The sequence below is a fragment of the Perna viridis genome, chromosome 3 (genome assembly GCF_037379345.1).
Source record: "Perna viridis isolate PV_CMFRI_1.1 ecotype Kerala chromosome 3, ASM3737934v1, whole genome shotgun sequence".
NCBI classification, from domain to species: Eukaryota; Metazoa; Mollusca; class Bivalvia; order Mytilida; family Mytilidae; genus Perna; species Perna viridis.
Genome location: NC_142447.1, coordinates 56,190,980 through 56,213,745, shown reverse-complemented (window position 1 = coordinate 56,213,745; position 22,766 = coordinate 56,190,980). Strand labels below are relative to the sequence as shown.

General features: G+C 32.3%; 1 protein-coding gene across 1 annotated transcript in view; it reads left to right on the top strand.

Annotated features, from left to right (window-relative positions):
• Positions 1 to 22,766, top strand: part of LOC148623004 (uncharacterized) — a 23,537-nt gene extending 771 nt beyond the window's left edge. Inside the window, exons 2-12 of the mRNA XM_088573447.1 lie at positions 2,953 to 3,277; positions 3,732 to 3,839; positions 4,085 to 4,226; positions 4,644 to 4,740; positions 6,095 to 6,150; positions 13,930 to 13,983; positions 14,720 to 14,909; positions 15,969 to 15,993; positions 17,672 to 17,782; positions 19,893 to 19,985; positions 20,309 to 22,766. Coding sequence (XP_088429573.1) covers positions 2,957 to 3,277; positions 3,732 to 3,839; positions 4,085 to 4,226; positions 4,644 to 4,740; positions 6,095 to 6,150; positions 13,930 to 13,983; positions 14,720 to 14,909; positions 15,969 to 15,993; positions 17,672 to 17,782; positions 19,893 to 19,985; positions 20,309 to 20,353 — 1,242 coding nt within the window. The 5' untranslated portion in view covers positions 2,953 to 2,956 and the 3' untranslated portion in view covers positions 20,354 to 22,766. The remainder of the gene's footprint in view (positions 1 to 2,952; positions 3,278 to 3,731; positions 3,840 to 4,084; positions 4,227 to 4,643; positions 4,741 to 6,094; positions 6,151 to 13,929; positions 13,984 to 14,719; positions 14,910 to 15,968; positions 15,994 to 17,671; positions 17,783 to 19,892; positions 19,986 to 20,308) is intronic.

Sequence of the window (22,766 nt, the reverse complement as noted above, 5' to 3'; positions counted from 1 at the left end):
AGTCCGAGCTGAAAATGATTTTTGCTGATATCTTCTTTAAAATGAAAATTAACTATAAATATATTATAAATAAAAATAGAAATAATAATTAAGATATGATACTGTGAAAAATCCATCAATTCATATTATAGCAAAAACATTTTAAAGAGACTAAACTAAAACTTTGATTTGTTTATCATCAGAAATTGCAGTCTTTAATTTAGTTAGATTTTAGATCGAGTTACCTCCCTTTACAGAGACAGGATACCTAAAATACCCCTTTTAAATCACATTTTCTTTAATGCTTGAGAGCAAAATTTTAACTCATTAAATTGAATATTTCAATACATATATGTTGTACTCATAGACATTTCTTTTAAAAATCTAAGAAATTCACCTCATTTTAAAAATGATATCAGCAAAAATCATTTTCAGCTGAGGGAAGTTGAGCTCGGGCTCGGGATACCTGAAATACCGACTCCCATATGTAACTCCTTGGTTATGCCTTGGGAAAACATAACATAAAGCAATGTCACTCAGTGTTCTAGGATTTTTCAGAAATTGAGGTTTCCTCTGGAAAAATCCATATAAAGTCAACTTTCTCACAGTCAAGGACTGTTTTCCTAACAAAAACAAATCCTTAAACAGTGTGGGAAACCATTTTTTTCCCAACTTGCCATTCTGGCTAGTGGAATATTGATCTTGCTAGCCAAATAGAAATTCAATTAGCCAAATTTTTTGGGATTTTTTGTCAGTACTGTCATCTGTTTTCTCTCGGATTTGACTATCTCCTGCCTTTCTTTTTCTTCTTCAACTATCTTTTCATTTGTTTTTTAATTAATCAAAAACTTTTCCATTTTCAAATATTCCCTCCCAAGTTTTTCATGTACAATAAGTACTCTTTTTCTGAACTCATATTTTAAAAATAAAACTATATTTCAACAGATTCATCATTATTATGAAACAAGAAAATGTTTATCATTGCTTCTTGTTAATTTTTATTTTGGCAATAAACAAATAATTTAAGTTAACATATCATAAATTATCAAGATAATTTTGTTTGAATACTAATTTGAGATCGGGACCATCGTGTAGGTTTTGGCACATCCCATTTACCGGAATGCTTTACATCAATAAAATTGTGCATATCATGCCAAAATTCACTTGACATATTAGGTCTAAAGCTTAACTTCTTAAGATGTAGGGAACATTTTTTTAATGTATGTTGTTGTAGGATGTTTAACTAAATAACCTGTTGGCTGGTTAACTTTCCTTGGAACTCACCAATCAAATGACTGTCGCCAAATTGACAAGTGTAAGCTAATGAGAATTTGCCAAATTACACATATACTCGTATTTGGCGAGCTGGCGAGTGGTGGTTTTCCACACTGCTTACAGCATATGGTTTTTGACTGGCCACAGGAAAGTGTAACTAAGTACCTAACTTTCCCTGACCCAAATTTCACTTGCCCCGGGTAACAGAAAATAATTTATATATATACAAGATGTGAACAATTCAACGGGAATATAATTATTAAGGAAATACAATAAGGAAGAAGGAAAATTGCAACAAGGTGTTTTCAAGGGTTCAGTCAGACTCAGTTATAAGTTTCTTTCCCTGAACAGAAAATTACTCTCTGTAAACAGACTTGACCGGTAAAATCAATGTGCATGCAATAAACTATTCTTATGGCTATATTATACCATTTAGTTTGTTGTCACACTCTTTCGAACTACACGGCTGCCATATTGGTTTCAAGTTGACTGGTGTTCTTGCATGTATGAACTATCTGGCGAAGTTCATGCATGTATGAACTTTCTGGCAACGACGTTCTTGACCAATCAAAAACAGCTATAAGTATGAAGAATCTCATGATTAGAATTATTGACATATGAATGTATCTGTCAAATATTAAATGTAAATTTTTTTTTTTTTCACGATAATGAATCAGACATGAAAAAATGTGTTTAGTACTGATGGAAAACAATACACTGCACTTTATTTAGAAAAGGAGGAAATATATGCGAGATATTTAAAGGAGAAAAACAAAAGCTAAATATTGAAATAAAAAACAAAGAAGAAATATTGGAAACATTACATACAGAAAATCAATTAATGAGTGATTTTGGACCTGTGCAGGTCTGGGTGTCAAAAAAATAGGCCTGCAACAGCGCTAAGCTTGTCGTAAAAGGCGACTAAATAGTGCCCAGAACCCTAGCCTGAGGCTAGGGCGCTCTGCCCATAGAGCAACTGGGATGTGTGCCCCAGGTGGTGGAATGGTGTACCCCTGGCGTGTTACATGCTGGGGTTGTCAGGCTGTAATACGGAAAACCTGACTGCAAACCATAGTGGTGCACCGTGTTGGGAAAGATGCCACGTTCCTCGCACGTTAAAGAACCCTACTGTGGTATTCTCCATGGAGTAGGAACCATAGGGTTCCGCCACAGGAGGCTAAATTGCCCGACCCTACCCACCTCTCCCTTTTTCTAGTGGCAATCAAAATTTGTCGACCCCATATCCTTGTGTCCCATCCCTTTTTCATTTCATCATCATTTCATGTTCATTTTATCATTAATTTCATGTTCATCGTCTGAATATAGCTGAAATATTGCTGCTCGGACGTTAAACCCCAACAATCAATCAATCATGAGTGATTTTGAAAAGAATAACACAAGATTATGTTAAATGATTGGAATCTCAATTGTTCTATAAATCATAATAATGAAGGGCAATAACTCTATATGTAACTGGTTACATCTTATATTCGATTTTGGTTATCTGTGTTCAAAAGAAGAGGGTTATCAAAAAAAAAAGAAGTACTCCAAATTCCTTCCTAAAATGATCCTTGCAAATTAAAATCTTGAATCTGAGCTTTCTTGTTCAAGGAAAAAATGACAGTTTCCTTTTTAATTTCCAATCATGGTTTCCAGATACCGTGCATTCATGTCTGTCCATCTTTTGCTCTTATAAAGGTAGATGGAAGCAGCAGAAAGACTGAATACCTTAGAAAAGCAATCTCCATGTGTTCTTTGTTCTAATGAAGATGGTGTGGTAACCAATGGACAGACAGTGTCATTACACACAATTCCAAAGAACGAGGATAAAAGACAGGCATGGATAGAAAGGATATTGGAATGGAAACCAGAAGCTGTGATAACAGATGATTTAGAAGTGTGCAGCTTACACTTTGCAGACAATGTGTGTGACTTGGACTCAATTCCAACCAAATTCAATACTGAAGAAGAAAAGATTGGTACCAGTGGAGATGTTTTAGAAAAGATAGCAGATTCATTAAAGGTACATTTTATAACTAAATATCTGAATAATTAAAGTGCTTCCTTCTTTAGGTCTTACATGTACCTATTTTCACTACTTCTCATGTGGTCAATACATGTAATAACTTAAGTTTTTAAAAGCAGAAACAGAATTGTCACTGCTATCACATCAATTTGATGTCTTCAAATCTGATGTGGATGTGGAGGCATTGCAAGGATGGTAGTTGGAGACACTAAAAATGAAATTATTATGGCAAAGTTCCAAACAAAATATGATATACTTCCTTTTAAGGACTCTCAAGATTAAGTTGTAAAAAAGTTAAGGTACAAAAAATGTGTACTGACATCAGTAAAAATAAAATGTCTGAAATTGTGGAGATAAATATGCAACATTGTATCGTAATCTTTTGTTCTTGGTAATGCTGTGCTTTAATAATATGGACTTAATTCATTTAGATTGACAACTGATATTTCAGAGCACTTCTCCTTCAGAAGACATAGAACAACCATCTTGTAGTAAATCAACTGTCAGCAAGAATCAGACAGAAGATAAACCAGTACCTAGACTCTCTTTGAAGGAGCAGGTAGAACATTTTGAATTATAAGCTGATATTTTGTTCCCATTTTATGATTTAACCAATTAAATGTAAGAAAAGTTTTACACTCAAATTGAACTAAAGTTGAAATTCTATTGAAATGTCTGCAACTTAAACTTTTAATGGATAGATATCTTTGCTTCTTCTTAATTTTTGTGAGAAAAACAATACAATCAATACAATATATAACTGTTCAGACACTAGAAATATCAACTTATTTTTTATTGTTTTAGTTAGCTCAGCTTCCAGTTTGTCCAAGTCTGAGCAAAGAACCTGTGAATGTAGCATTGTGTTCTATAAATACATACATAACGTGTGCATTGTGTGGTGGTTATCTTTATGAAGCATCCACTATCACAGAATGTATGCATACATGTTAGTATGACTATTATTAAGTTACATTGTATAGCTGATGTTGCTATTAATTTTTTTAATTACATTTTTTGTTGTTGTTGAGAAATTCAAGGTTGAGGTTTGGATATGTGTAAAAATATTAATTTTGAAGTATTCTTTTTAATCACAATATGCATTATTTTTTTTTAAACTAGCTTATATTTGTGTAATCATATTCTAAAAAAAATGTTCGGAAATGATTTAGTTTCTCATTGGTTGTGACTGCTTATCCATAGCTCAGGATAGGTTAGCTTACCTACATGTATCATGCCAATTTAATCTATATGAACTCTCTTCAAATTTATGCCTTGAGATTTGATTCAGAAAATGCAATGCAAAATAAGTTCTTCATACACTGTACAGGTTAAAGCATTCAATATAATGTCTTTATGTTTGCAGTTTGTAAAACCTGTATAGTTCGTCATATAGAGAAGTGCCTTAATTGTCCAACCTGTGATGCTGAAATTCATCCAACTGATCCCATTGTTAATATAAGGTATGATGATTATATTAGTTGCTATTAAATTAGAGGAGGTAAACAAAAGGAGTATTCAACTTTCTTTTGGTTTACAGATACATGTATAGAAACTATATGGTTGAAGGAAGCAATGGAAAAAGTGTTGTATATAACTAGGGAATTATTGATAGTTTTGTGTCTTGACTATAGAACAATTGATGGAAACACAGATCTTACCCCTAGCAAATATTCCAACTTGTCAGACTCCATCATTGTGCCTATGCATGTGTAGGGGAGCAAAATGAATGCCTAATACTTATCTGCATTATTTTGAAACTTTTGATCCACAGTTGTTAATGACAAGTTTTTCATTAATCATTCTCCAAATATTTTAATGTTAACCCTTGTATTGATATCAGGTATTCTCAGTGTTCATTCCAGAAAATTGCAAAGGGAGGCCAGTGGCTCCCTTGACAGCAAAATGGGGTCATTTTCAGAATAATGGGGGCCATTGTTGTAGTATGATAGGGGGTCATTTTTAGATAACAGGAAAGATTTAACCAACAAATAAGTTAACCACAGGTTTGTGTACAATTTGTAGTTTCATTTTAGGCGGGAGGTAACATAGGTACATACACTCCAAATGAATAAAAAGAAATAGTAATATATTTGTTTCTTTTTTTTATTATGGCATGGTGTTGACTGAAATTATAATTCAATTTGATGTTGCTGCTCTACTTAGAATCTTGCTGTTCTTATGGGGATCATATCTACCATGGGAGTGAACAGTTTCATCTTCACTCGAAATTCTCTAGGTCCACCAGCCATATCCGTCTGTTTTCAATCAGTCGGCTCATCTGAATTTTACTGGGTCCCATCAATAGGATAAGGGAGAAATGATCATGTCCCCTGCACACGGCCTGCAGTTTCCTGAAATCATTTTAACTCCAGGAAAGTTTTCACTTTCATTTCTCATGTTTACTATGAAAAGGTCATGGCCATTGGTGCTTTTAAATGACAAGTAGGGGTCCGGACACGGAACCGGAAAAAATCTGGAAATTCAGAGATCGACCTTTGGAATACTGTGTGCCCGCTGGGCCCACATGCCACATATTTTGTGTGAAATATCCACGCCAGTGGCACAAGGGCACAGTCTGGAATGAACACTGTGTTCTTCATTAATTGATATCTGTGATTTCCAGTAATTTAATCCTGCCAAGTGTGAAACAATGCATGTATACATGTAGCAAGAACAGCTATTTATGTGAATTCTATGAATTAATTTCTTCAAGGCCGTGCCGAGTTATTTGTATCAAAAGTACAGAAAGACAGGGGAAATGGAACTATAATAAAAACATTTATTGTTCACAATTGTTAATTGTTTTACTTTCAGACATGATAGTACAATTCAGGATATTGTTTACAGATTATTACCTGATGTAGCAGAAGGTATGAGTACCCAATGTTTTAGCATTAACTTACCTTTAAATGTCTGACACCATTGATGTAATAATTAAAAATATCAGTGATCTCCAATAATCCTAAATTTAAAGGTATTCTCTGATAGCTATCATTACCTCTCTTCTGTTTCGTCTTCTTTTTAATACTTTCTGTTACTACAGCAGATCTTCATTATACTCGGCGTCACATAAATAAGATACTGTTAAAATTTGAATAAAAATATTTTCTACGACTTTATTGACACCTACCGTCGTTTAAATTGTCTTAAATGACTTGCTCATTCGTTTAGCCAAACGGCTTCTCCCTAAACATTGAATCTTTAAATTCCAGTGAGATTTAATTCTTGGTCCCAATATTTACATTATCAAAAGTCGGCAGTGATCGGGTTGCTAGGAGATGTTGTTTACGTTTAAATGGTTTGTCAAAAAAACGAAGAACCCAGAATGCATTTCGGTGCTAATTCGGATATCTCAGATTTATTTTACGCAAACATCGTACAACACCGAGAAGTTGATCAAGCAGACAATTGTCATCGGAGTTCGACGGGAACTTACGAACTTCGTTTGTAAACAAATCGTCCTGTAGAAACCAATATGGCGGATATTAGTATAGGATTTTCCCGTAAGGATTTGTTACGCACGATTTCAGCCAATGAATGACTCGTTGGAACTATCACATTATGCGAACTATCTTCAGATTAAATAAAAGAGAGACAACTCTAGCGGTAAGTCCCAACAGTTTAAAAAATAGAGCTTCAAATCAAAAATGTGCTGTGACTTCGAGTATTGTATTTATATCAGTATACAGACATTATAAAATCTTGGTTTTCAAAATTATAAAAACAATTAATGGAATTTATATTTGCGATCAATTGTAACAATTGATAAACCGTTATATTTAACCAGGGAACCAGGCAGGGGTTATTAATCATTTAGGAGACCCTAGTACATGTATCAATCAAAGAAGTGATGAATAGATATGCTAAAAATATCTACAAGTTATTTTTAAGTAGAATTTATAATTTACCGATTGTAAATTAGCCCTATACTGCCTTGTCAACTCAAGTTAAAACAATGTGAACCGACAGGTGCTTTATTTTGCATAGACACTCTATTTTAATGGAAAGTTGGATAGAAAGACATGATTTCCTGAAAACAATGTCTGTCTGGTCTACCACTAATTGCAAAGACTAGAGTTTTACAAAATGATGTACAATAATTTCATTAATTTATTAAATATACTTCCATCTTAAGAAATGCAATTTGAATTTGAATATAGTTTTTTTTATGAAAAGCTGTGAGTGAAAAATATTCAACAATTTGAATTAAGAGTTGCTTTAATGACTTAAGAATTTGGAATTGACAATTTGTACACACTTCATTTGAAACAGGTTATTTTTAACAAATTCATTATACAATTTATCTTTGCTATCTTCATTCATTACGAAATCTATTTAAGTACATGTACTCTAACATCTCAGATATTTATAATTAGTCTAAAATTGGCATCAAAATATCAGAATCTTTTACTATAGAGGTCATATGATTGGTCACATGTGGCACAGTATTTCGATTGTGGGCATTGTCATTGATATGTCTGACAACCCCAAGGCCAAAAATCGAAGTGACCCAATATACACTGATTAAGTCAATTACATTATGCCGTGCAAGATAGATGTTGTTTCACGTTTTGGTGGCTCTGGTAAATGTATTTTTACCATCCCTGACCCAAGGAAGAAAATTTCCCTGTGTAAGCAATGGTTGTAAACATAAATTTCCTCATGACAGCATCAACATACACACAAGCAGAGTCTTAGTCTGTGAAGATAAATTTGACGAAAGCTGCTTTGAAAGAAGTCTGGTGGTAATTTTATTTGTATTTCCATCTGTTCTTTAAAACAATCATTATCAATCATAATTTAAAACTTTTCTGATGACAACATATCATCGTAGGTTTTGACATTTGTATGGTTAAAAAAAAAAGAAATTAAAATCTGCAAAATATTCATTGCATTATTTTGTCCAGAGTATTTTCATTCTCCATGAACTTTTTGATTAATTTCATTCTTGTCAACAAAGTTATGTTTTCTTTTTTATTAAAATGTGAAAAGAATATAGCCCACTATGTGCAAAATTTATATGAAATATGTGTGATGCTTCTAATATTCTTCAATGTAATAATGAATTTAGACTGGTGGAATTTTTAAAATGTAATATGGTTGATATGGGAATCCTTTTTTTTTCATATTTGACATGTCTATGACAAACTGTTGGCATACTTTTTATTGATGATAAAATTATTTAGAATACTTTCTGCACAAAATTCATACTTCTTTCCCACACTTCGGTTGCATTCCGGGTGTCATACATTAAAGGTAATTATTAACACCTTTTCCTGTGTTTATTGCCCTTGTTTCCTGTGTATAGTTTTAACCTGTCACTCATCATACAGCAACGTATTTCATTAAATGTATATTCTAAGTCCTACTTAGAAATATTGACTGTATTACCAGTGTCACCCTTTCTACTTCTTGGCTCAGCTGGCCGTAGGCCATGTGAGCTATTGCCATCACTTGGTGTCCGTCATAGTCGTCGTCGTTAACAATTTCTTCAAATATCTTCTCCTCTGAAACTAATAAATAGATTTGCATGAAACTTATGAGTATCCTGCACAAAATGACGGTTTGGATTTTTGATTGGTTAAAAACATGGCCGCCATTACTAAAAATAGAGCACTGGGGTCAGACAGCAGATTTATGCATATATCTCCAAAACTGTTAAGTTTAGCCAAATTCTGACATTGGTAAAAGTATTCAGGATGATGAGATCTATCTGGGGTCAAATTTTGGTGAAAATCTGTCGATCCATATTGGTGTTGTTAGCCCTTTTTGGACGTTTTTTGCTGCTTTAGATGTTAATACTGTCAAAAATCTTCTCCTGAGAAACTACTATACAGAATTCAATGAAAGTTGGTGTTTTTGTTTTTTAGGGTATCCTTAACAAAATGACCATTTGGATTTTGATCAAAACATTGCCGCCTTTACTAAAAATAGAACATAGGGGTCGTACAGTAGTTTTTTGCATGTATCTACAAAACCATTAGGTTTGGCCAATATCTTTCAATTGCTGAAATATCCTTATTATAAGGCCTACAAAAGTCTCCGTAGATCAAAGTTGTCAGACGACTCCATGTGAGGGTTATTGCACTTGAGAGGTGAAAAAATCACTTTTTTTTCAGTTTTCAGCCTATATCTTGAAAACTATGATAGGTAGAATGAAACTTTCAGTTGCTGAAATGATTCTTATTATAAGGCCCACAAAAGTCTTCAGGGAACAAAGTTGTCAGACAACTCCATATAAGAATTATTGCCCTTGAAAGGCAAAAAATTACGTTATTTGCAGTTTTCAGACAATATCTTAAAAAACTATAATAGATAGAATGGAACTTTCGATTGATGAAATGATCCTCATGATAAGTCCTACCAAAGTCTTCATGGAGTCAAAATTGTCAGACGACTTCTTATTAGGTTATTGTCCTTGAAAGGCAAAAATTTAACCAGGTGAGCGATTAAGGGTCCTAGGAGCCTCTTGTTTCATGTATTACAGTTCAAAGCTAATTCTTTTTAGTGTAATAAATTTATTATTTTATTTTAACGAAAGTTATAAATCGAAATGTAACTTTTCACATACTTTTTTTCCTGTTCTGTTCATCCCCGTGCAGGTCCGGGTGTTAAAAGAATAGGCCTGCAGCAGCGCTAAGCTTGTCGTATAAGGCGACTAAATAGTGCTCAGAAACCTAGCCGGGGGCTAGGCGCTCTGCCCACAGAGCAACTGGGATGTGTGCCCCAGGTGGTGGAATGGGGTACCCCTGGCATGTTACATGCTGGGGTTGTCAGGCTATAATACGGAAAACCTGACCGCAAACCATAGTGGTGCACCGTGTTGGGAAAGATGCCACGTTCCTCGCACGTTAAAGAACCCTGCTGTGGTATTCGATAGGAGTAGGAACCTTTGCGCTCCGCCACAGGAGGCTAAATTGCCCGACCTTACCCATCCCCCTTTTTCCAGTGGCAATCAAAATTTGTCGACCCTATTATCCTTGTGACCCATCCTTTTTTTTTCATTTCATGTTCATTTTATCATCCATTTCATGTTCATTGTCTGAATATAGCTGAAATATTGCTGCTCGGACGTTAAACCCCAACAAACAAACAAAACATCCTGTTCTGTTCAAAGCTAATTTTTGTACCACATGCAACGAAGTTGCAAAGTGTATGATGTTTTTGTTCTGATGATTTTTTACTGAAATTTCGGATCATGAACTTAGCAAAATTCACAGAAATAACGGTTTTGGAGACTTTTTATTAAACGCTTGCGAATCTTGACATGATTTTTGGTATATAAGTTCACCATGATAAATTACCGTTCAATTTAATTTTGTTATGCTCTGATGAATTTTACCGAAATTACAGGCCTTGAAATTTATTTTGTTTTTGTTTTTTTGTTTTTTTGTAGACGCTTCCAGGTATTGACATGATTTTGGTATATAAGTTCACCATGATAAGTTACAGGTCAAGTTTACATTTTGTTCCACTCTGATGATTTTTACCAAAATTAGGAGCCTTGAACTTAGCAAAATTGACAAAAATAACAGTTTTCCGGACCTTTTTTCTAAATGTTTTGCAGATCTTGACATGATTTTTGTATATAAATTCACCATGATAAGTTACAGGTCAAGGTTAAGTTTGTTTTGCTCTGATGATTTTTACCAAAATTACGGGCATTGAACTTAGCAAAATTCACAGAAAAAAACGTTTTCATGGACTTTTTTTGTAGATGCTTCCAGATATTGACATGATTTTTGGTATATAACTTCACCATGATAAATTACCGTTCAAGTATAATTTTTGTTATGCTCTGATGATTTTTACCGAAATTAAGGCCTTGAACTTAGCAAAATTCACAGAAATAAGAGTTATCTGGCCTTTTTTTTTTGTAAACGCTTGCAGATATTGACATGATTTTTGCTTTATAAGTTCACCATGATAAGTTACAGGTCAAGTGTACATTTTGTTCCACTATGATGGTATTTACTTTTAATTAACTAAAACTCAAAAGAAATCACAGTCTGGAGTTTGCAACTACCATTCTCAGTAACAGAAGTTAGTAGAAGATAAAGGTCTAAAGCCTGAAAAAACACTCTGATTAGGTTGATATGCAACTAAAAAGAGATAAAAATGAACTAAAAGGGTCGTGAAAATTGGTGAAGAACAATGGGACATAATTTTCTTGTCCTTCAATTTATTTATTTATACAGTCCAACCTTGATGTGTCGAACTCGAAATCTCGGATTAACTCGAACTAATTACAAAGTCCCAGCAAAACTTTCCTTACTCCAATACAATTTTACCTCGGATGAATCGAAACCTCGGATAACTCGAGGTAATCAATCAGTCCCCTCGACAGGACTTCGAGGTCAATTAACCCGGATGTCTCCAAGTCAACTAATTAGTCGGAAAACTGATTGATTTATTACAAACCATGATCGAAGTGTGTTTTAACAACAATTAGCTTGGCTTTAAAAATTAATTTGTTGACACTCATTATGGTTTGATTTGTTTATTTAATCAATTAAAATCGTGTGTGTTGTTAAAAGAAACAAATTGTATTAAGAACACGTTGGAATTTACACTAACAGTGATGTAAGATATTTTGATAAAAAATTTTAAAAAATATAGATGAACTGCAATGGTATCTGACTATTTAATGAAACATCAAATAGGTGATAGTAAGGGTATTTCAACAACTACATTCTTTTCGCTAGTGAATTTGAAATTTTATCGTAATAATGTAGAACACATGGTTTGACGATACTCCTGACTGTGAATCAAACAAAGCAACATGTTATGAACTATGACGTTTTTGATTTAGAAAAAACAAAAAAGGAAATTTCACCAAAACACTCGGTGCCGTTCAGTATTTCAAACATGATAAACAACATACAAAAAAATATCTTCCGATATGAAACACATGACATAACGAAGTACGTGTAAAGTGAAGTACATGTAAATGTACAAGCACAACAAATGATGTAAATACAGAAACAATCATTGATCAAACTACTAGTATTTCCAGTTTATCCTCGACCTTGGATTACTCGAACCTCGGATAACTCGAACATTTTTGCATAGTCCCTTCAACTTCGACTTAACGAGGTTCAATTGTAAATATACATGTCATTCAGAATGTTGTTCTAAAGTATGTGTACAAGTAAAACACATAAAAGCACATCTTCCTAAAGATTATAGTAGAAAGGATTGAAATATCACATCTCACAACATTTTTTTTTTACGAGCCCGGATCACAGGAGGGCGGACTTTGAGAACACTGAGATTGTAAATTTCCTTTGCATGAAATCTTGATTCCAAGTCATGCTTTCAGGACATCTCTAACTTTTAGTATTACTCAAATAGACTATTATGACTGTATTTCTTTGAAGTAAAATAATTATGAATTAATTGTAATATGTAACAATTACCTTCAGATTGCTTGTCTAAGACACATTAATGAGTCAATCAACGTACAAAAGTCTTTCAAACTGTCATGTATTAAAGACTCAGCAGGTCATTATTTCTAACATACATGTGCAATTTCTGTAAAACCAGTTATGAAAAATAAGTTATAATACAATTTTACAGTGAATGTATATCATGCTACTGTAAATATAAATAAAAAAGTATTTAGTTGTACATTTTGATACTTGTTCTGCCGAAAATTAAATTCTAAAATTTGAAATAAGTTTACTATTTTTGGGATAAAAAAAGCAATTCTAATTTACATTATAATCAAAATTATAAAAAATGTTAATTTAAATCTGTGGGAAAAGTATATCATCAAATTAGCCCCACCCCCAATAATATATACAAACTGTTGAATATGCTCTATGAAATGTATTATTTATTGTCAGTTTACATGTAACTTTCCCCACCAATTAGTTTGTATTTTGATAACAATGCAAGCTTGTGTTTTCAAAACAATTTACCCTTACCCCTCGACCTTCAGTAACATTTTACAGGTAAAATTTTGGCAGATCAAAGCATTTACCCTAGTCGTTTGTCTTGGTGAAATAAGCCGTAAGGCAAAATCTAATTCACAAGCATATTTCAACATGCAGGTAAACAAATACATGGTTAGCGGTAACCCTTTCTAGTACACTGAATTGGCATTGTTTGTTTCTTTGATTATTTAAGGATTTATTTCATATCAAAAGATGTCTTTTTTTTATTTTAAATTTCATGAATACAAAAATATCAATGAACATATATAATAGCAATGTACAGAAAAGTGCAAAAATATTTTTCGCGATAATAACAGCTTGTATATTTCTGCAACATTGGTCATATGTTGTTCAACTAATTATTGGGTCTTAAGATGTATGTAGTATTGGTGGGAGTTTTACAGGAGTTATCTTCTCCCTCTCAATGCTTGTTATGTCATAAACATAAAAAATGGCAGGCGATTTTGAGACTTTATGATATAAAAAAAGAAAAGCCAGTATCTCTTTTATGCCATTTCTTTGCGTTGTAATACTTTGCACAGTTACTTTTTTTTTACTATCTGAATCGATTTAACCCTACTTGTAAAAATTGCGATCTTACACTTTAATTACTATGACTCATACAAAAAGAATTAATACCACAATTTTTTTTAAGGATAACAGTATAGTATTCTAACTTATATAACAATGAAATTATGTATATTTTTTTAGAGGAACAGAAAAGAGAGAAGGAATTTTATGAAGAACATGAAAAGAAAACTGGAGGTAAACTTGTGTGATTAAATCAAAAGCCTACCTTAAAAAAAACATAACAGCTCTGATACAGTTATTTAAATAAAATAGCAAAATAACAATTGTTTGACCTCAGGGCCAAAGGACATCAACCCTAGAATTCATCACATTGTCTGTAGGTAGTCTAACTCAAAGCCTAAAAAGTTCCAGCATGCACACAATTTGTTACAGATGCATAAAATTTTACTGATCACATCTTTTAATAAGAATCAAAGGAATGTTATCAGTGTGTTACCAACTGTTAGTGAATAGGAATTATAGCAGTGAATATCAAACATTCCATGGTTGATTGAGGCAGTGAATATCAAACTAATTCCATGGTTGATTGAGGCAGTGAATATCAAACTAATTCCATGGTTGATTGAGGCAGTGAATATCAAACATTCCATGGTTGATTGAGAGTTATTTTATCTTATGGTTATCTAGTAGGCTTTTTATTAACTGTTATTTTGTGGCTACCTGAGAATGTTAATTTAGATAGTTTGGGTTAGAGTTATTCTCTTTAAAGAGGAAGCAAACCAATAAAATTGTATGAACATGACTCCTTAAGCTAGCCATGGATTTGAGTAAAAATAGTTTTGTTTGGATTTACATTTAAGAAAACAATTTTGTTCCTAGATCAACAAACTATGAAATTTATACTGTTCTTGTTCTTGTTAGATTAACAATTTGACAGTTCATGCTATTAGCTATTATTGAATATTTACAGAGAAAATCCTGCCAAAGTTAACCTTGCCTCCTCCTCCTCCATCTACTCCACCAGCCAATGAACATGATCCATTCTCATTTCCTGTCCAAAGGAAGAAAAAATCTAATTCTAGAGGTCCAAGACAAATTAGGCGTGAAATCAAAAGATATTTCAATACTAACTTTGTCTCTCTTCAACTGGAATATGAAGGGTAAGATAAAAACATGACAAAGATATTTCTAATGTCTTCAAGCTATTGTAATGATTTCTAGTTGGTGTTCTTGATTTCCCTCCACTAAGATGGAGATTTGTATACATGTAGTTCAAGTATTTTCTATTTTTCATTTCAGTGTGGTATTGTAAATTGAATGCCTTGATTAAGTCTTTAAGTATGATCCAAAAGCAATTATAAGTTTATAAAAAGTAATTCATTGCTTTTCAGCTCACTTGGTCAAAGGCCATGTGAGCTATTGCCATTACTTGGCGTCTATCGTCGTCGTCTTCTGTCAAAGTTCAAGATTTTTCAAAACTCTTCTCCTCTGATACTAATTGACCAATTGAAATTAAGCTTTCTATGAATGTTTCTTGGGGTATCCTGCATAGAACTGATCCGGGAATTTTTAATCTGTAGAATTGCTGAACTGATCCTTTTGATAAATCCTACAAAAATCTTCTTGAGTCAACATTATTGGACAACTCCTTGTTAAATTTATTGCCTTGAAAGGCAAAATTTAACCAGGTGCGCAATTCATCCTCTTGTTTATGTCAAATTATATCTGATACACATAATGTAAAAATATTATTATACCCCTACAAAGTTCAAGATTCATCTTGACTGTCTGTTTTTTCAAGATGGGATATACATGTAATTTTGTATACTGATGTTCATCTGTTCCTCCTATTTTCACACTTGGCACAATTATTCAAAAATGCTGCCACCTATTAATGTGAAGCATTGGTGCATTGTTCCAGTCTATTGATTTGTGTCACCTTTCGGTTTTTATAAATTTCAGATTTTTCATTTTTTATTCAAACAAAATGTGTTAATTTTCTAATTTTGAACTATTACTCAGAAACAATTTCAGTAATGAAAATAATTTATTCAACAACTTTTTCTTGAGCATTTTGTATTCCAGTTTCTATTATTTACATGTGTATTGTGATTGGAAAGAGCAGTTGATGTATCTATTTTGTTGTTTAAAACTAGTTTATTAAAAAAAAGTATTGCCAGATGCCTTTTTTTTTGTACATCAATCATTTCTTTTTATAGGGAGGACGATTTAGAAGAATCACCTGTAAGTAGTTTGCAAGGCAGGTTCTGTTCATGTTTTAAAAAGAGGACACAATATTGAGCCAAAATGTAGTTACTTTTTTAAGAAACAAATGTTTGTGGTATATCTTTTTTGTGTTACCAGTTGAGTTAGGCCAAAAAAAATATATATGTGTGTGTTTAGGGTACCCCAGCAGACCTTATTTTCAAACGCCGACCTTAAACATTAATATTGGAAAAATTGGCGGAAAATTAAAAAAAAAAAAAAAAAAAACAGAAATATTGATCATGTTTTGTCTATTACCAATTCAAACAAACATGGTTACCTCTGAATCTGGGTTCCATGCCCGGTCTTGTCTCCAACTTTCAAAGAAAACACCCATGGAAAGGAAAAGACCAGTGTAATAGCCCCATTCAGTGACAAAACAAAGTTCGTGGATATATTTCACAGGTACCATGATTTTAATTTTAAAAACAATGAGTTTTCTATCAAAGCTTAAAATGAAACCGTGATTACTCTGACCCTCTGGATGTAGAACTTACCAAGAAATTTTTAGACTGTTCTGCCATTATGTGACAAATTTCATGTTGATCTGTCCCCTAGTGGATCCGTCCCAGTTGATCTGTTTCCACGTTGGTCTGTCCCATATATAAAGTTGATCTGCCCCCTGATAAACCTGATGCATTGTGAATTCATACACTTAAATATTAAACATAATTAGTGAAAATAAATCTTATCCTTTTCTATATGTCGTATATATCGCTGAAAACTTTCAAATTTATGGATTTTTACAAATGAAGATAAATTTAACAAAGAGAATAACTAAAATCTATCAACCTGCTATCATGTGACACATGCAAAGCTGAAGGCAAACAAACAGTGGTGGCAAGACCATTCTAAATGTGACTTTAATTTGCATATAACATCTATTAAAATTTCCCAGTCATATTAAATTTTATTTCAAGAATCACAAGACTGTATCCATCATTCTGAAAAAATGTATATAGCTATACTGGTTCCTTAAAATCTTCAGTATAATAGTCATGATTTCAAGCTCATCTATGAAGACCAAAGATAATTTGATTTGCATTAATGTCAGACTCAACAAAACAACTTGCACATTTTACATGCATATATGGACATTAGGACCTTTCTTTGTACTTTGTTGAAGACAATGAAGTTAAATGATAAAACATAATCATGTTGACAGATATTTTTTATTCACTGAAATAGAACAACACATCCATACACATGCATGTACTAAACCTGGAACTACAGATTCACAATAGAAATTAAAATTGAATCAATTCTAGAATGAATGTAATACATTGGTGCATGAACAGGGTTTTGTAAACAACTATTATTGACTTGGTACTAAAACTTACTAAATATCAGAGAAACATAGTCAATATCTGAACAGAAATACAAATAAACAAACATTACTACATGATTTAAAAAAATAAAATGAAAAAAAAAGGGTTGACTTACTGACCCTATTTTTTTTTTCAGCAGGGTACAGTAAACACACATACATTTTTTTTTGTTGCCTTATAAATCAAAAAGGCAAAGTTTCTTATATTTATTTTGTCTTTTAGCCAAACGGCCATTTGGTTATTGATTTAGTTATTGAATACGTCAAATAGCAAATGCACTAACTGCTTACTTAATTGTCATTGCCGATTTCATTGATTTGTCATTTTAGCTGTTACAAGTAGATTTAGATAAACCATTTCTTCGAGTGACCAGTAAAGCTACTGTAGGAAATATTGCCACTTTCATCAGGAAGAAATTACAGTTAGAACGATGTTATCATGTAAGTTTAGTGTAGTACTTTATGACTTATTAAATAAATTAATAGACATTTAAAGTAATACAATTTATGTTATCCAATATTTATGGTTCAATACATTTTGATGTGAGGGTTCATTTTATGGTTCTAAAAATCGCCAACAGTTTGCTGAGAAGACCGGGACATGGGATCCCAATAAATTTATGCATGTCCAAAATAAAAGGAAATCCCCTCAATGTTTTTCTAAGTAATCTAGGATCTTTTATTTAACTTCTATAATGAGGTAAGAGTTCTTTTAATTTGGAAGAAACCCTTCAGTGAACCCTCCAAGTCATCTTCGGGAAACCAATGAAAGTTCAGATGGTAAAAGTTAAAAACAGCAAATTTTGGATTGTACTAAAAATCAACATATTATCTGAACAACACCAGTAGACATGCAAACTCAAGAGATGCTTATCTTTACATATTATCTGAACATCACAAGTAGACATGCACTCAAGAGGTGCTTATCTTTACATATTATCTGAATGTCACAAGTAGACATGCACTCAAGAGGTGCTTATCTTTACATATTATCTGAACATCACAAGTAGACATGCACTCAAGAGGTGCTTATCTTTACATATTATCTGAATGTCACAAGTAGACATGGACTCAAGAGGTGCTTATCTTTACATATTATCTGAACAACACCAGTAGACATGCAAACTCAAAAGGTGCTTATCTGTACTTATTATCTAAACACCACAAGTAGATATTCAAACTCAAGAGGTGCTTTACTTTACATAGCATCCCTAGTTCCTACCAATTATGACTGGATATTATACTCTAGAGATCTGAATCACTTCATAGTACTGTATATACTCTCATATAAGTCAATTCGCATATAGGTCGGAACCCTCTTCAGCCCAAAAAATTTGGAATCTAGACTTGACCCACTTATAAGTCAGACTGAACTAGGACTGAATTTTTACAGGTACAACAATCATTAAAATTGTAAGGAAGGGCACAATTTTTGGTGGAAAATGTGAAGAATGATCATGTGTTTGTTTGTTTGGTTTTTTTTTTCAAGCTGCGGAAAATATTTACACCCAGGGCGTACATTGTGTTCATTCAACATAAACATGTGTATGTTTTTTTTAATCAAATTGCTCATACTTGAAATGATTTACATGATCAATATATCAAGCCATTTGAGTTGTTTTCATTCAGCGTTTACCGGTGACCCAAGCGAGACTGCCATTTTACGCAATTTGTTTATACAACTAATGACCAGATTAGAATAGGTAAAAACTAATAACTGTGAAGAACAATTTTTTAACGGAAACTTGGACAATTATTGAGATCAAAGGATTTTAATAAATTAATTACCTGTTAAGGTGGTCAAAGGAATGATTTATCATTAATGTTATAACACCCTTTTAACCGGTAATCATCTTTCATTGTTTTCTTTTCAATCAAGTCCATCAAGACAGTTCTCCTTGACATTTACACCATACCCATTATCGTTATATTGTTATGAAATTACCAATAATGATTATCTTTACGTCTTTTTATACAATTTAAAATCAAATTTTAATTTTTTCTTAGTATTGCTAATTTTTCTTGTAAACTACGGTACATTGCTTAGTCATGTTTCATGCCATCTTTTTGGTATTCGGATATATTCAACAACCATGTGACATGCAAGTGAAAATAACAAAGACAAGAAGCTGATACAGGAAATACAAATTTTATTAAAGATAGTTTAGTTGTAAGGCATAATAAAAATAAAACTGCAAATATTCATTTATTTCATCACTTTATTCATTTATTTCATCACTTTATAAGCATACACAACAATAACAAATATGACGTATAGGTCAACATTTACAATACACAACTACGGCGCCGATCTGATTGTTAACGTAGGTGTCATTTTTGTGTTAACACCTTGATTCTCCCACTTGCTCCGACAAGAATTTTTAACCCACAGCCAAGATCTCGCTTATAAGTCGCAACCCCTCTGAGCAACCCCAAATTTACTCCCAAAAATCAGACTTATATGCAAAACTCTGGATTTTACTTATCATTATCATGAAAATGGATGGTCATAAAGTAGCATAATTACATGTGAGTCCATTTTCTTTTACAGGTGGATATATATCATGCAACCCCAGCAGAATACAGTTTACTTTCAGCTGAGAACTCTTTAGAAAAAGTCAGGGAGCAATTTCATGAAGGAGAGGTTATTTTTATATCTGACTATTACTATTTTCTAAATCTTTAATTATTGAGTTTTTTTTTTTGAAGTATCTATTATCAACTGAAACCAAGCTTATGACAAAGTTTTAGAGTCATATTGTTTTTTATAGAATAAATCTTGCAAAACAATACATGAACTTTTATAACTTTGGTGTGAATGATTGAGAAGTAAATTCAAGGTAAAAAGTAATCAACTATTTTAGTTTTATTTTAAACTTAATATTTCCATCTCAAGTCTCAGGCTTATGGCACTTCAAGAAATGTGCAAAAAAGCTTCACACATTGTTGTATATTTCTGTTTTTTAGGATGTTGTGATGGAGTTTAGGTACAGGATAACAGAAATATTGTGATAGTAGAAACTGGAAACATCATGCAAATTCTGTCAAATTATTAATCTTGTATCATGTAATAATGGAATCTTATATGGGGATGATGTGAAGTAGTCTCAGTGACGGGGTCTTGATTAATTTCTGAAAAAATTCTTTCAATTATAATTATGTACTTTATTCTTATAACTGCTGTGGATACAATAGTATACAGAAGTCACAGCATATACTGTTTCGCCATTCAATGGTATACAACGCTTGCAAAACAAATGAAATAAATCTAAGAAGTATAAAGAAGAAATATATTGTGTAAATTAGAGAGAATTCTCTTTTTTAAGAGTTCATAGTTTTTGGACTTCTATGAGTGGTTCATAACTGATCTAAATTTTTTCGTATTGCAATTAACAAGATTATTTTCTATCATATTTTTTCCTTTCATTGTCATTTACATTGCATTATAAAAAGATATTCATATCCAATCATATTTTCATGACATAAAATGCACAGTCTTATCTTCTCTTTGTTCATTTTGCCACTAACCTGTTACAACAGAAGTCGTTGATTCATTGTTCTGAATTTGCAGAATGTATGCAAATCTTTTTTATTAAATATATTCAGATACTTTAAAAAGCATGATTATTATTAGGTACAATAATTATTTGTTTTAGGGGAATGGAAAACCATGTCTTCAACTGGAATTGTTATAAGCCATTGTTCTGAAGGGAAGTTTTGTTGCACCTAAATGAATTATATAAGATTTGTGACATTACAAAGTTACTAATTTAAAAAAAAATCAATTGGAATTCTGCCAAAGTTCTTACTTCATGAATAGTTTGGTCGCACTCTATACATTGAACATAATGCACCGGGTAACATGTTATTGTAATCAGTTTCTATACAGTGAACAGAATGCACCGGACAGCAGGTTATTGTAATCTGTTTCTATACAATGAACAGAATGCACTGGACAGCAGGTTATTGTAATCTGTTTCTATACAATGAACAGAATGCACCGGACAGCAGGTTTTTGTAATCTGTTTCTATACTATGAACAGAATGCAGCAGACAGCAGATTATTGTAATCTGTTCATTTTTCCTTTGAACTTGTTGACATATATTTCATACATGAAAAGATATTTAAAAATGTCTGTCAAAACATTGGGAGTGATTGTGATGTCATCAGTTCATCCCTAGAGTTTTGAATGAAAATGAGGTTGTGCAGACCCACTACTGCTTTCTTTTGCGCCCTTAAATAGTTCAAGAACTTAATATGCATTTAATGATTGAAAATGCACTAATTGGGTTACCAATTAACAAATAATATGTTACGTTCAATTTTGATACTGACAATACTATTTGGAATATCTCAAAGTTGCACTCACATGCCTCTAAAGACATTCCACATGATATTGACAGTATCAATGTTGAAAGTAATTATGCTGTATTATGATGAGGGTGATATCGGAATAATCATATGATTGTCTAAGTAGATTTGTCTGTTGATTATTTCATGAAAGTCTGCAGATAGTAACTGTTACATTAAGTCTTACTGCATCACTAATTGAATTGTTACAATATTTACTGGTATGTATAATGTAGTTTCTTGTGAAAGGCTTTCGGTAGTCTATTTCCTATGCAATAATTGCAGGTGCTAATGATGAAATTTACATGTTTTCACCACATTGAAGAAATATTGTTGGATGTTAATGTAATTATAGAATGTGACAAGTTAATCTTCACTTGCTTTAACTTTGAGTGCTCAAAATCTTGTGTATTTTCAAATAAATGTTACCTACTAATTCTTTCTATGCAATCATTTTAAGTAACCATGAATGTGTGAACACTCAAACTTAAGTGTTTGTTATGTTGGTCATAATTTTAAGATAATACCTTTGTTGTATTAAAATCTATGAAAAACTAAAACCCTTTCCAATAGTAAAGGTTTCTATTTGACATATAAGTTACCATGGAACTTATAGAAGTTCAGAAATGTTTTGGGAGTAGACAGGATGAAGAAGGCATATACAATTAATTGAAAACCAAAATTGTCTATGTACTTGACTTTGAAGTTTTTTAATTAAAAAAAAATAATGTCTGCAAAACCAAATTAAAATCTGCTCTAGTTGTAGGATGTAAGTAATTTCTTATGATCAAGTTGAGCTGGACCAGAAACAAAAAATATCCTGAAATTTTTCAATGTCAAGCTTAAAAGTTTGGGTGTATCACTCATGAAAACATCTGAGCTAACTCATATTTCTGACTCTGCAAATACATCTTCCATTAGGAATGTTAGATTAAAAGAATTATGTTGTAACTTTAAAAACCATGTACATGTGTTCATAAAGCAGGTTTATAATGTTATAATTTTTATCTATCATGCAGCTGTTGATTTAGTCCTGTTTTAAATGTTGGTTATTAAAAATGCTACTTTAATGTA